General features: G+C 37.5%; 1 protein-coding gene across 6 annotated transcripts in view; it reads right to left on the bottom strand.

The window, feature by feature from the left end:
* DMD (dystrophin) overlaps window positions 1-14,889 on the bottom strand; it is a 1,286,665-nt gene that overhangs the window by 304,951 nt on the left and 966,825 nt on the right. For all 6 annotated transcript variants that reach the window (XM_087721810.1, XM_087721811.1, XM_087721815.1 and 3 more), the window contains exon 55: window positions 2,438-2,610. In XM_087721810.1, coding sequence (XP_087577936.1) covers window positions 2,438-2,610 — 173 coding nt within the window. The remainder of the gene's footprint in view (window positions 1-2,437; window positions 2,611-14,889) is intronic.

Raw genomic sequence — 14,889 nt, 5'->3', positions numbered from 1 at the left:
TGTTTCAAGAGTCTTTACTTTCTCAAGTTAGGAGAGGAGCCATTACACCAACATTGTTAGCTGGATGTCAAATGTTGACAGTGAAGGAGCTAACCACACTTCATCTGTGTGGGTAAAACTTTTTATTATTTTGAAAGGGTGAGACTTTCAACAAAAAACAAAACAAATCAAAGGATCTTAAAGGAAGCCACTATTGTGAATTTTTCTTCAAAGCCAAACATCTACATTCAAAAGTTTAGCTTTTCAGACTCTGAACTCTTTGTGACTATCTTTCAAAATGGAGAGCTTGAATTACACAAACAGATGTTAGAAGGCAAATACAGTTCAAAAGTGGTGAATGGAAAGAAAGTATATCAGGATTGACAAATGGATCTCTTAAGAATTTGCAGTAAAAATACTGATTCTCACATTCAAAATGTATAACTAAGAACATTTAATTTTCATAATCAGTAGCTGAAAAATAACTTAGGAGAATACAAAACAAATTGTAGGTGTTCATATGAAAGTATTTATGAGTTTGGTTCAGGTGCTAAATGTTAACTTGAATTACAGTAGATGCTGAGAGGTATTTTGTCCGTAATTCTCATTGTAGTTTATTGTGTGAATGCATCTTTCATTATACAATGACCAGGACAGTAACCTGGTCCAGAATATTGTGTGAATGTAGGCAATGTAACTATTGTGTCCCCTCTCCAATCTATAGATAAATAAGTGTGTGTGCATGCATGTGTGGTTGTGTGTAATAACAACTGTATGCCTTTTAATTGTGTTTCTCCCTTTTTTAAAAATAGTTTTTATTGAACATTTTCAAGTTTAAAAACCAGAGGTAAAAAAGAACAAAGAAAAAGAAAAAATACAAAAACAAATACAAAACAGATAAAAACACAAACAACATAACAATATAATATAATTTTACAGCTTCCCATATCAGCATGTATATTCTGCTTTTGTATTGTTTACTATTCAATTATTGGCTTCTCATAGTTCTAATACTAATGTAATAATTATATCATAATATAATATTGTAATTGTGTTTCTCATTTACATGAGCTGGCTATAATAAATGTTTTATTAAACTTCCTATTTCTGTAGAATGAGAACATTGCTTTAATGTTTAATTCAAGAAAGAAAGGCAACCATGATAAACTATGGTTACTATTTTCAATTTGCGTAATAGCAATGGTATCAAAATTGGGTGATCAAAATTACAGCAAAGAAATTATTAAAAAACTCCTTTATTAAACATCCTCTGACTCATATGCTGTTTTTCTTTTTTGTCTATGAAGTTCAAGGGATAGAAACAGCTATGAAGATTTCAATGATCATATTCATATATATATATATATATATATATATATATATATATATATATATATATATATATATATATATATATATATATATATATATATATATATATATACACACACACACACACACACACACACACACACACACACACACATACATACATACACACAAACACACACACACACACACACACACACATACACATAGGGAAATAATTTTCTTTTCACTTCAAACATTAGTATTTTCCCAATTCACATATTTCATTTATTTTTAATAATAAATGTTATAAAGATAATTTCTGTCATGCAAAAAAAGGGTTGAAAAAGGTTGAGAGTAAACAAAAGTGATTCAAACAACACTCTCTCTGCACTGCAGTTTTTAAAATTTTCTCTAATAATGCCCTTTATTATTATGAACTTTTGCAGAATGACTTTCTTTTCCCCAATAAGACATCACCTTTCTAACCCAAAATTGGGTTTAGAGACCTCAACTTATATAAAAAATTAAGGAACATTTATGTGTGAGTTCCACACTGCAAAGCTTTCCTCAAATTATTGTCCATTCACCAGATTGTAACTATCATAAATAAATATTCCCAGTTAAATGCAAATTTATTATATATGAATTCCAAAACAATTATATATGATTCAAATATGTTATTTATATCGGAGAAAGAACATCATATAAACAGAATGTCCTTGGAAATTTGCTTTGCTTCTTCTGAAATTTGCTTTAATTGTAATTCTTCTGAAATTAATTTAGCATGGGCTACATATTTACTTATTACATTGTATAAAATCATAGTTATAAAGTAATAATTTCTGCAAAACCATTGTGACTAGGTAATCAGAATTAATCTCTTTTTATGCAAATATTAATATAGAGAAAATAATCAACACTGTATGTCCTAAGACTCTCTTATGAGCAGATAATGTAGCAAATAATTTTAAAGTAATGGAGTAATCTAGTATGTTCTCATTGATTAAATTGTCCAGCCATTTTAGTTCAATTCGAATAAAAGACTAAGGGTACATAGAATGAGGGTTATATAGGTGGGTGGGTTGCCAAGAATACTTCTGTTTTCACTTCAGTTTCTGCTTCCCAACTGTTGCTATTTTAGCCCTACCTGATATTTAAAGATTTTTTCTGAAGTTCACTCCATCGGAAGTTCATGTTATCCAGGCGTCTCTGCAACAAAGCACCATCATCAGAATCTTCAAGTGATCTCAAGATTTTCTGTCCATTTTCGTCCAAGCTATGGAAGATATCTGTATGGGTTTCAATTTCTTTTTGAAGCTCCTATAAAGAAACATAAAACATATATATGAACTTTGGCATTTGCTTGAGCTTTGTTAATAAACAATTTTAATACATGAAATTTAATACATAAAATACATGAAATTACTGAAAGGCTGATCTTGTGATTTCTTAAGTTTTTGCCTGAACCTTTTCAGTTAGTCATTTTCTATTGCAGTATTGAAATGAGAAAAATGCTAGTTCGAGACCAGTTGAAATTTAAGTCTTAATTATTTTAGAATTTGTTCCCAACATAAATAAAAATTGTACTCAAAATTTTAATATAATTTGCTAGTTTCCTTCTATATGCTATGATGTGTTCCATTATCATGCTAGTTACAATAATGGGAAGTTTGTACATCTTAAATACATGCAATATTAGAGACACAATCACACTATAACCTTTGCCAAAGATGAAAAAAAAAAGGTTCTCTTTGTTGGTTACAATTAAGCATCAAAATCTTAGCCAATCTAACCTTTACATGGTATGTCTTCTTGTGTAACATTTTCAACTTGAAGCAGAGGCTTCAGCAATCTTGAGGCACTGAAATCTCAGGAAAAGTAAGCAACTGAATAACACACTTTAAAATGTCAAGTTCAGTAAAATTCCACAGACAAAATGCATTTCACAGTACAGGCCACAACACTCAACTGCAATAAACAGCCACTTTGTACTATGTCAAAATATCAGCCAGGCATGGCTGTAGGAGGAATGGAGAACAGTAAAGGGACCCAGAATACAAAACTGTCAGCTTATGTAGAATTGCCAACTTTCCTTATCACTGTGGAAATTCAGGCCAGAAACTTTTGAAGATTCATGTTTCCCACTCATTTTTAGGAAGGCACTGACTGCCAATGGAACATTCTTTAGAAAGCCAGCTGCTTGTTGCTAGCATTCTTTCCTGCCTACATCCTGAATGGACTCTCTGTGTATTATCTGTCCTGTTCTTTGCAGTTAGAACAGTATATTTTAGTCACATCAACATGCAGATTTTATTCTGAACTTTATTCTTTATCCTGTCTTCTGATTAGAATTGTCTTATACACAAATTTATGTACTACTAATAATAAAATATTTATTTTTTAATTAAAAGATAACAACTGAAGCTTGAAGCTATCATGCCAATGAAATGTTCTGAACAAATGGTAATCTATCTGTCAGGGTTCTGAGTAATACTCCCAACAAAAGAAGACTCCGAGGCTTGAAATTCCTCAAAGTTCCATTTTATTAAAGATGTCATACTGGCACATCTGGGAAAACTCAAATCTGAAAGCTTCCAGGTTTTTCCCACCCAAAAGAAAGTCCAAGCACCTACCCAGCCCCCACATTTCCATCACATGGTCCAATCAAAGCACAGTCACACCTGGAGATGCCTCCCAGTCACACCCTTCCAGGTGCAGGGCAGTATGTCCTCTTGGAGAAAGAGAATGTTATTATGACTATATATCTCCTCAGGTCCATACAATCCCCCCTCCAACAGACTAAATGTGGCAGGCCTGAAGATCCAATGCCCAAGATGGCTTCCAGGCCTGACACTTTTCATCATCACTAGTGTTCTCAATAAGTATTCAATATATTCTCCAGGTTATTTAATTTATGAGTGTTGCTTGGTGATTTTGCAGTCTTAGAGCAGTGCTTCTCAAACAAACTGGCTGGGGAATTCTGGGAGTTGAAGTCCATATATCTAAATGTTGTCCAGTTTGAGAAACATATTATTAGGCTCTTCCCTCTTTAGATGTTCATTTTCTACATCAGTTTTAAACTCAAAATTTTCTTCTTTTCTAGAAGACATTGCCTACTTTTTACTAAATAATTTTACAACTTTTTTATTTTTATCTTTAAATAAGATGAAATTATAATGTACTGACCTGCTTCAGCCTTGGTGGGCAAGTTTTGAACATATATAGTATTTCATAATTATATACAAGTTTATTCAAGTCCACAAATACTTCTTCTCCATATACAAATGCATGGCCATGCATATAAACATCAACTACGTTTATATAATATATAATACTACAAATTATATCATTTACAATATACGGTATGCACTGATAACCCTATGAGTTTTAGATTGCTGGGGACAGAAATGTTCTGTATCAATTAATTCTCTCCCCGTTGTTCAGTTTAAATGTTTATCCAGAAAATCTGTGAATTTAATGCCAAGTAACTCAGTCCCTTTCTTGGATGGGTGCAAACCATCTCTTTTGTACAGTTTTTCATTGGACCAGCTGTAGGCATCATGACTAATAAAACCAAAGCCTTCCCTTTTACACCACTCCTTTAGCCACACATTAAACTCTGCTATATGTTGGCCCTTCCCTTTTTGTTCCTTATATATTGGTAAAACCTCTGAAAAGATAAGCCTACAACCTACACTACTAAGTTCATACCCAAACTCTGGAAATCATTTGTCACAGAAAGTACATCTTTTTGGGACAGATCATTTGTGCCAAGATGTATAATAGCATCAACGTCACAGTCCTTACTTGCATTCGTGACTATCTTAAGTCTTGTCTCTACTGACAGTTGCACCTGGCAGACACCTGACCTCTTTTAAAACCTCCATATCCTTTCCTAAATTTACATCCCTTACGATTGAATCACCAACCAGAAGGTGACTTCTCTTTTTACATACCTTGATCTTCTTGTGCAACTAATGTGTGATACCTGGGTTCCCTTTTCGCCTTTCCAAAGAAAGTTCTTCATTTTGGAGCACGATCCCCTGCGTATTTGAGTCATCATTATCACAACTACCTTGACCTGTCTCTTTAGTGTCCCCATTAAGGTCAGCAAGGGCGCTATATTTGTTATGCTGGGTCAGAGCAAAACTTTGTGTTTATGGTTCACAGCTCTCACACTGCCAAATCCCACGGTTGTCCAGACTACTCTTCTCCTGCAGGATCTTTGTGGTAGAGGGGGCTGATAGCATGGCATCTCCATAGTGTGGAATGGCCGAATTGGGCACCTAATTTCTGCTTGGAGAGCAGAGATTACAGATTCTAGATAGGGTAATCTGTCTATGTAGACTAGTAATTTGTTTACAAAGGGGACAGTATCCAAATTTGAAAAGAGTACTGCGAAAGACAGGTGCAAAATAGCTATTACATTGAACTAAGCCAGTCATTTTGAAATAAAACAAAACCACAATCTCAAGCGCACTAATCCAGAATGTATTATTGCTATTTTGGTTTATAGATATATGATCCATGCGCCGTTGGGCGCACAGGCTACTACCCAGTCCTCTTTGTCTCTCTGACTCCCCCCTTGTAGACAGCAGCTCCAATCATCAGCCACAGGAAAGTTCAAATGAAATGGAATTTAAGGGCCCCTACCTAGTCCTCTTTGTCTCTCTGACTCCCCCCTTGTAGCCAGTAAGTCCAATCACCAGCCTCAAGAAAGTCCAAATGAAATGGAGTTAAAGGGCTCCTACTTTTGTCTCTCTGACCCGCCTCCCTTGTAGAAAACAGCTCCAATCACCAGCCTCAGGAAAGTTCAAAGGAAATGGAGTTAAAGGGCCCCTACCTTTGTTTATAAAGCACATGTTTATAAAGCATATTATAAAGCACATGTTAATTGTTAATATTCTATAAAATAAAACCAATTCAAGCAATCTAAAAATGGATGGTAAAAATTATTAAATTAATTTCAAGAAAAATTAAAATCTTTTTACTTTAATGAATTTTTTTGAACATAGATAAAAATAAGGAAATTATAATTGAGTAATTTTTGGACATTTTGAGGATGCCACAGGGTATAATTTAAGCTAAATTTCATACAAAATATATCAGTATTATATAATGCATGTTTTACTTTCCAACTTTGGCTAGAAGCATGTGAACTTGAACTTATATATGAACTTATGTCCAAGAAATTTCTATGGTGTAGTCTGTTCAAGAAAGGTTTATGGAAAACACTGATTTGGGCTTGACAACTGTGTAAATAAAACTTAAATACATGCATGCAAGAAACCATGCTTTAAGAATTTTGAAAGATAGCTCATCTTATAAAAAAGCAAAAACATGGTGTGGTAGGTAAACAGTGGCAGAAAATGCATATTTTACAAAAAGGAGGGGGAAGGAATGTGTGCACATGAAAATTCAACTGAAAAAATGAAAAAAATGACCAATTCCATGGCCAATTAGGATAATGATACAAAATACTTCTTGGATGAGAATCGAAACATTTTCAAAGAAAAACCAGTAAGTCCAGTTGCCTCTTGAAAAGCACCTTTCAGACAACCATGACCTGGATGACTGAGAATCTCCATAGACATATGGATTAAGTTAAGTTAAATCTATCCAATTATAATTTCATCAACAAAGTATTATTAACCAATATGTGATGTGTGAATGTAGCAATATGTTCTGGTTACCTACTATTTCTAAATAATGTTCTGAATTCCAGCTGTTATAGGTTCCCTGTATTAATGCCACACAAAATCCACATGCATGAATATCATATGATATAAATGCTAATTAGTAATCCATAATATCCATGGTATATGACTAGCAGTTGTCTTCCCAAATTTGTCTTTTTGGAGAATAAAGGAATTGGATCAAGTTAAATCAGAAGAAAAACTTAAAAATATACTTGTCAGCTGTGGATTGCATGGGTTTCTGCAGTGTGCTTGCTATTGACTGCCATAGAAACTGGGAGTGGGGCTTGGGCATTTGGGATGGGGAAGTGAGCTGGGGTGCCCCAAGAGAACTTGAAGAGAGGTTTGTACTCATGAATTATGCTGTTGCTGAGTGGAATTGTTTATTCCTTCCTGTCAAGGTCAACCCTCCAGAGACTCCAGATGCACAAAATACCTGAAGAAGAGCTTTCCCACAGCATCATGCTGGATGTTGATTGGTCTCTCAGTGCTAGACCCTGGGGGGATTTGGGTTGACTTTCAATGTGTAACTTTCATGTGTTTTGAATTAGATCTTGCCTTGCTTTTGTTGCTATGATTTCAAACTTAATAAAAGTACCTCTTCTCTAATTCAATGGATTTGGGGGTTTTCTTTCTTGAGTTTTGAATGGAGACAGGCCTGACAGTTGTTTTGATTTTGATTTTAGAATTCTAGGATTATATTAGTAAGCCAAGAACTCAGCTGAAACTTGGAAAATTCATTTTAGCTATACACTTGGGCTCCTACTTTAGGTTTTACCTGTGCAAATTGTACTGTTGTCAGATCATATTTAAAACTGACATGAACTGACAATTTATTAGCATATGTTAAAATCAATGTCTACTTATATTACAGTCCATTTGCTACTGCTCACATCTTTTTTCCAACCACAGTACTCTTTATTACATAAATTTCAGAGAACAAAAATATATTAGTTAATTTAAAGGTTAGGTTCAGGACTGGCAGTCTTAAAAGAAAAAAAGAAACAAAGTAGAAGCAGTATTCTTAGGACAAAGAAATCAGAACACTAGAAAGATATGAAGGCAATAAAACAATTATTTCAGCAATTAAAATTACATCTCATATTAATATTAATATACTTAGTAAGCTTAAAATAGATCAAATGATATATGATATGTGTGAAACAATGAATTAGAACTGTTTTATTTTTATTTTCAAAACTGTAAGCATGTTATATTTGTCATTCTGACCTTATACAGGTATTTTGGCTTCCTGTATGCAATTCTGGTAGTGAATACCTTATAGAAGCAGCTGGAGTGAAAGCTGCTTCTCTCCGCCACAGTGCTTTCTGGATGGGACTTACAGGTCTGAACCCAAAGTGGTGGCTCACGGCTGCTAATTTCGCTGTGCTGCACAAGACACTCCCTGCCGGCCACCAGCAAAAGCAGCAGTAGAGAAAAGCAGGTGGGTCAGGGCAGTGTCTTAGGGCAGAGAGCACATGGAGCATCTCCCTGAGCAACCGAGGATCGCCCAGCACCAAGGGCTAGAAGAAGCCACTGCAAGTTCAAGCAACATCTTGTGTCCTCTTCTTCTGACCCTTGTGCCTCGGGCACTTGGGGCATGCCTCAGATACTTGAGGAGACACTACAAGTGCTCTTCCTTTCTTCCAGCGCTCACGCAGGGAACCCAGGCTTGGAGGAAAAGCAACAGTTTGGAGCTTTTTAAGGAGGACTGCTCCACCCTAGCCATGCATTTTCCAGGCTGGTCTGCTTGGAGTAAAAAGCATGCAACATGCTTCCGCTAAGCTCCTGGGTTAAGAGCGCTAGAAGAAAATTGGTCGATGGTCGGCTTCAGCCAGAGCTGGGCTTGGAGAAGCAGCAGATGGACTTAAGGGCAGACAATCTACCCCCTCAAGCTCCCAATGCCTGAACCGGTGAGCTGGAAGAGAGATTCTCTGTTGTGCTGGTGAGTAAGTACGGACTGTGTGGGCTTTTTGCTTTTTCCTCTCACTTCCCCATCCCAATCCAGAGTGGCGAGACAGCCCAATTGAGGTGGAAAATGAGGGAGGGGTTTCTATCAGTCCTTCTCTTCCCCCCCCCCCCCAGCCTCCTTTTGCCAGCATGCACCAGGCAGGCTCGGCAGGGAGTCACAATCTTTAGAAGGGCTTTTATTTTGTCAGCCCAGGGAAGAGGCTCAGGATGGTATGTAGGAAATCATCCTGTCTTTGCAGCATCGGACTGCCTATGCCGCCCCACCTTGCCATGATTGACGTCAAGTTGGCCATGCCCACTCAGTCACATGACACTCCAGCCACGCCCACCCAACCAATCACTAGGAAGAACCGATTGTTAAATTACTTGAATTGTATAACATACTTTCACAATTGCTGCTAAACCTATATTGATGAACAGCTTTGATCTCTATACTTTAAAAGATATATTAAAAATTTTTGTAGGGAGAAATAATAACAATTTACTAAAACTGAATATAGGGCAGGTGGTCTTAAATATCGGTGATTGTGTAGTCATCAATTCAAATATGACGTTTAATACTTTAATGCTTCTTTGTATATGTGTGTTTGTTTATCTCACTATCTCTATCTTTCTTGTTTGTTCTCATTCTCTCTCTATATCCATTCATGATGGAAAAAAGGAAAAATGCCAAATGCAAGCAACCAGGACTATTCCATGAATATGCACTAGGATGCAGTTTATTGCTGATCACCTATATTACAAGAATCTCACCAGATTGCCTGTCTTTCCTTGGGAAACAACAGATATTGACCTATAGGTTTGACTTCAGACATTTGTTCTCTGGAACCAACTCCATTCTGGAATGTCTTTTTACTCCCCCTTGAATGGTCCCTCTTTCTTCAGATGATAATTCTACCACAAAAAATCTAATGAAATTACCTCCCTCAGTAAATAAGAAAGGTGAGGTCTAAAGTATTTTATGATAAATAAGAAACCAGAAATAATGGTAGCATATTTTTGGCTATAGATGTTCCATCAAATTTTCCTGTCACTAACCAAACTAAGCATTGTAAGCAGTGCATAAAGTGGAGAATATGGAAGCTACCAAGAAATATAATCAATAATTGTGCTCCTGATTCCACATCTATGGAGAATTTGCAGAAAAGGCTAAAATTACTTCCAATAACAATTGTATAAATAAAGTAGAACATAAAGTGAGATTTGGACATTAAGTATGAAACCTACTAAGTCAGGCTGGACAGCCTCTTGGTGCCCCTTTACTTCTGTATTAAAAGGCCACATAGGCAGAGTTGCAGCTTGCAAAAGAACAGGAAGCAAGTGCCTAACTGCAGAGTTTGATAGTTCTCACAAGACCACAAGGGTCAGCTAAAGGTCGCTTAGAGACACGTACTCAGTACCTATGACCCAAGACAAAAGGAGAAGTAAGACCCTATCTACTTATAAGGCTCTTTCCTCAAGGTAACCAATAAAAAGTGAAGTTAAGCATTTCCATGTACATTGCTCTTTGGAAGATATATAAGAAACTGTCTTTTCTATAGGTTTTTCTCCAGATGTTAGAAATTGTTATCTCTGTCTCGACCTTTTGGCCAAAATAAAGCTTAGCTTGATCTCGCAGTCCTATCTCTTGATTTTCTGCAACATTTCTGGTGAGCCAAGGGTAGGAGATAAGGAGCGATAATTCGCTGAGGACAGCATGAGCCGACCGGGTGCCCAATTGGAGCCGTCTAGTCAGACCTTTCAGTGCCGATGGAGATTTCTCTGTAGGGAGACTAACGACCCCTCCATGGGCACTCAGAGGACATCGACCAGCCAAGAACCAGCACGAGATAAAGATAAGCCCATAAACAATGCCGGCTGAGATAAGAAGACGCCTGCAGGCAAGTATTGTGGGATATTGTAGACCCACTTGGTTGAGAGTGGAAGAGGGGGCTTGATCACCCCCCTGAGCCCGGGATAGCGTCCTTTCCTATGGGAACTGGCATATCCTAATGAGGCTCTCGAATGTGTGGGAGCTTAAGTGATCGCAGTTCCTGAAGGCGGCCATGGTATTCCGGCACCGCAGGTCAGTGACAGTGTCTTAGAAATAGAACATGGGTGGTGAAGGAAGCGTTCCTCAAACGCCTCTTCAATACATGTTACTCTATACATCTGGATCTTTACAAATACACCAGCGTTTGCTGCGAGGTCTAAAAGATAGATATAGAAAACTTTGGATCTTTAAAAATAGGCCAGCATGTGCTGGGAGGTCCCAAAAAAATTAGAACAGAGAAGACACTGAACACCCCAGAACAAAGAAGAAGAAGGGGAAAAAAGAGTTGTAAGGTGTGTAGTCCTGGGTGGACAGAATACAACACTCTTAGAAAAACCCTGAGATATAGTCAGTTACCAGGATGAGTAACAAGCCTCCAGAAAGAAAGAAAACAAAAAAAGAAAAAGGAGAGTCTCAACAAGAACATTTAGTTCCTGTGTTGTTTTAGCCTGCATGTTTGTCTTTGTTGATGTGTTTAAGTGTTTAAAAAGAGAAAGAGAGAGTGTGTCTCTGACATCAATGCCCTCCACCTGTGTAGCCTTGACATGAAGTGGTTGACACTGAAGGGGTAGGAGACCCAGGGAGATAAAATGTCAAATCAGATATTGGTTAGAATGAACAAACGGTCCCATTAGGTGGGGCCATGAGGTAGGAAACCAAAAAGGTTACTGAAGGACAGATCAAGTGGACCACAAACCTGGTCCAAGGGAGCAGTTGAGACAAAAACTCAAATTGCCCCTAAGGGAATTTTATTGCCAGAAGCTGAGGGGGAGCTACGTAAGGTGTGGATATATGCTCTATTCTCAATGTATCAGCAGCTCTCCATTAGATAATTAGGAAAGAAGACCACGAGACTCCATGTGTAGAAATCAAGTGTACTTTTACTAATTATAAATGATTAAAGGCATAGCGAAGCGAAGTCTGATTATTTAGGCGCGAAAGCGATTGATATATAGAATAACCCATTCCCCACCCCTTGGCATCACAGTTACAGTCCAATCATAATTCTCTCAAGTGTCAGGTGTGAGATAACTTCAAAAGGCATCACGAAGATGGAATGTCGGTGCCGTTAGTCCTGGCGGGAATCTCCCACGCATGCGTAGTCCGACAGGCAGCTGAACTCCAGAACCTTCCTCCAGCACAATGAGTAACCCCTCCCAAATACCATGCCCTCCCTCCCCGTTTCATGGCAGCCGAAGCAACAGCAAAGCAGAGGCTGACACAATGGCTGATGTATATAATTGGAAAAATCAAAACCCTAATTATAGAGAAAATCCAGATGAGATGCATCTCCTTTTTGCATCCATTTTTCTGAACTCACTGAACTCTGCTTGGGGTGACATACAAAGTCTGATGGAAATTTTATTAACCCCAGAGAAAAGAAGGCTGGTGAAGGTGACCATGAATAAGCCTTTGCAGAAGGATCATGCAAAAGATCCAGACTGGACATGGTTACTGAAGGAACTAGATTGGGAATCTAGTCCATTCAGCTGCAAAACTATAGTTAACAAAAGTTAAGAATTTAGGGAAGGTCTATTAAATTCAACAGGAACAGGATGAAAATCCAGGGGAAATCCTAGAGTGCATTTATCAAACCTTTAGGCAAAATACCAAATTAGATCCTGAGCTTGAAGAAAATAAGAGAATGATCAATATGATCTTCATTGGTCACTCTGCAGATGACATTAGGACAAAAAAATACAGAAGACAAAAAGGTGGGCCAGGAAAGGGATCTCTGAACTTGTGGAATGAGCATACAAAGCATAGATTAATTAGGGCTCAAAACCTCAGAGAACAAGGAACTTCAAAAGGCAAGAGGAAACACTTTTTTTTTCTCGCCAAGGCTCTAAGACAGAGTGGGAGGCCAGGGGACTTGCCGGAAGAATTGTCGAGGAGGTTGTTTGCGGGAATCAGTAGTTAGAGGCACACATGCTGTTGTTAATCAGGTTGCTGCAGCCTGTCTCTGTTGTGACATAATAACCCAAAGACAGGATGGAAACTTCCTTTGGAAGTCCTTCTACAGGGCTCCCAGGTGCTGTGTGGCAAATAGATGTTCCTACAATTTCCCCAGAAATTGGGATTTAGAGATCTCTTGGTTTTGTGTGTACTAAAAGACATTGTTTGATTTGGGGTGCCTTTGTATATGGCCTCAGATTCTGGCCCATACTTCACAACTCAGGTGACACAAACTGTTTCCTAGGCTCTTAGAATTAAGTGGAAACTTCATGCTATCTATTCCCCACAGAGTAGTGGTGTTAAAAATTTAATGATTTGATTTAACAACAAAACCAACTAATAGGAGACAATTATGATAGTTTTTGGTTGTAGCAGCGTATTGTAGAATATGGATACTGAATTTTGCCCTTCTAGCCAAACCACTGTATGAATCCACAAAAGAGACATAGATAAGAGAAGAGAAAAGATGTAGGGACATAAATATTGAGACATAAACATCAGTGAAGTAGAAATCTGCATGAACAAGCAGTCATATTTTCTACTACAAGCATTAAACTTTAGGAACATTTGTTAACTTCAAAAAGTTATGCCATTAGCATACTGGGGGGGTATTGATTTTAAAATGTCATGTTTTGTCTGGGTATGTCTAGTTTAATAGAAAGAAGGACTAGGGGAGACATGATAGCAATGATCTAATATCTCAGGGGTTGCCACAAAGAAGAGGGAGTCAAACTATTCTCCAAGGCACCTGAGGATAGAACAAGAAGCAATGGGTGGAAACTAATCAAGGTGAGAAGCAACTTAGAACTGAGGAGAAATTTCTTGACAGTTAGAACAATTAATCAGTGGAACACCTTGCCTCCAGAAGTTGTGAATGCCCCAACACTGGAAGTCTTTAAGAAGATGTTGGAAATAGAAGCAGACGAATTCGGGTGCTTGTTATTATTGCCGACAATCCAGAGAGGAAAGCAACGCGAAACTGGCAAAGTGGGTGAGCTGAGAGAAGAAGGAGCCGAGAGAGGCTGTTTTTTACAGTTTAATTTTGCCGGAAAGAAGCAGTGCAAAGAGGCTGAGTTAGAACGGACAGGAAGGGACAGCCACAAGAACTTTAAGATCAGCCACAGTAAGAACAAAATCCTGACAGGGACTTCAGGGGATAAAATTTGCCGGAAGGATTTGGAAGGTTTAAAGGAGTGACTGCATAATAGTCGGGTTGGCAAACGGAGTTCCCTTTTTTTTTTGCTTACCAGTTCTTCTGCCGCTGGGTTGAATTTTTTAAGTATTTGATATTGAGCTGACTAGGAGCTTGGAGCAGTGCCAGAGAAAAGAAATAGAGGTCTGTCTCCTGCTTCGTGGACATTAACACTGACACCAAGGAGAGAGTGACTTAGAGAGACTAATTATTAGAACTGAATATTGAACAACCAACAAAACTGAGAGACATTTATTGATACAAGAATAGGGTGTGATATATAAATTTATGATATTTACTAATCAAATTAATCAAATAGAATATTACTAGTATTAGTCCATAGGACTGTTTAAGTATTGAAAGGTGATACCAAGGAAGGATAATTGTGGAATTGTTGTTGAATATTGGTTTATACAATTATAATAATTATAATATATTATTGATATTACTGACAAGGTATAAATAAGGTAAAAGTTATAACCAATCGTGGGCAAGGTCAAAAAAGGGGGTTAAAAATGGCAACCTCATCAAAGTTAGGGAAAAAGACCATACCCAATGTGAGTTCAGCAACACCCCCCTCCTCAAATCAAAAAACAATGGAAAGTGTGTGGGGGTTGGAGAAAGGGGAAAAGATGGCAGAATCAGCAGGACCAGCACCTACAATGGAAAACATGCAATCGATGCTCCAGATGATACAGGAGACCTTGGCTATAAGGTCAAGGAAAAATCACGAAGAATTAAAAAATGAAATG

The sequence above is a fragment of the Thamnophis sirtalis genome, unplaced genomic scaffold, assembly GCF_051295495.1.
Source record: "Thamnophis sirtalis isolate CommonGarterSnake01/CBP01778 unplaced genomic scaffold, rThaSir2_p1.2 scaffold_8, whole genome shotgun sequence".
NCBI classification, from domain to species: domain Eukaryota; kingdom Metazoa; phylum Chordata; class Lepidosauria; order Squamata; family Natricidae; genus Thamnophis; species Thamnophis sirtalis.
Note: the sequence above shows the minus strand (reverse complement) of the source record. Positions and strands in the feature narration are given on the sequence as shown.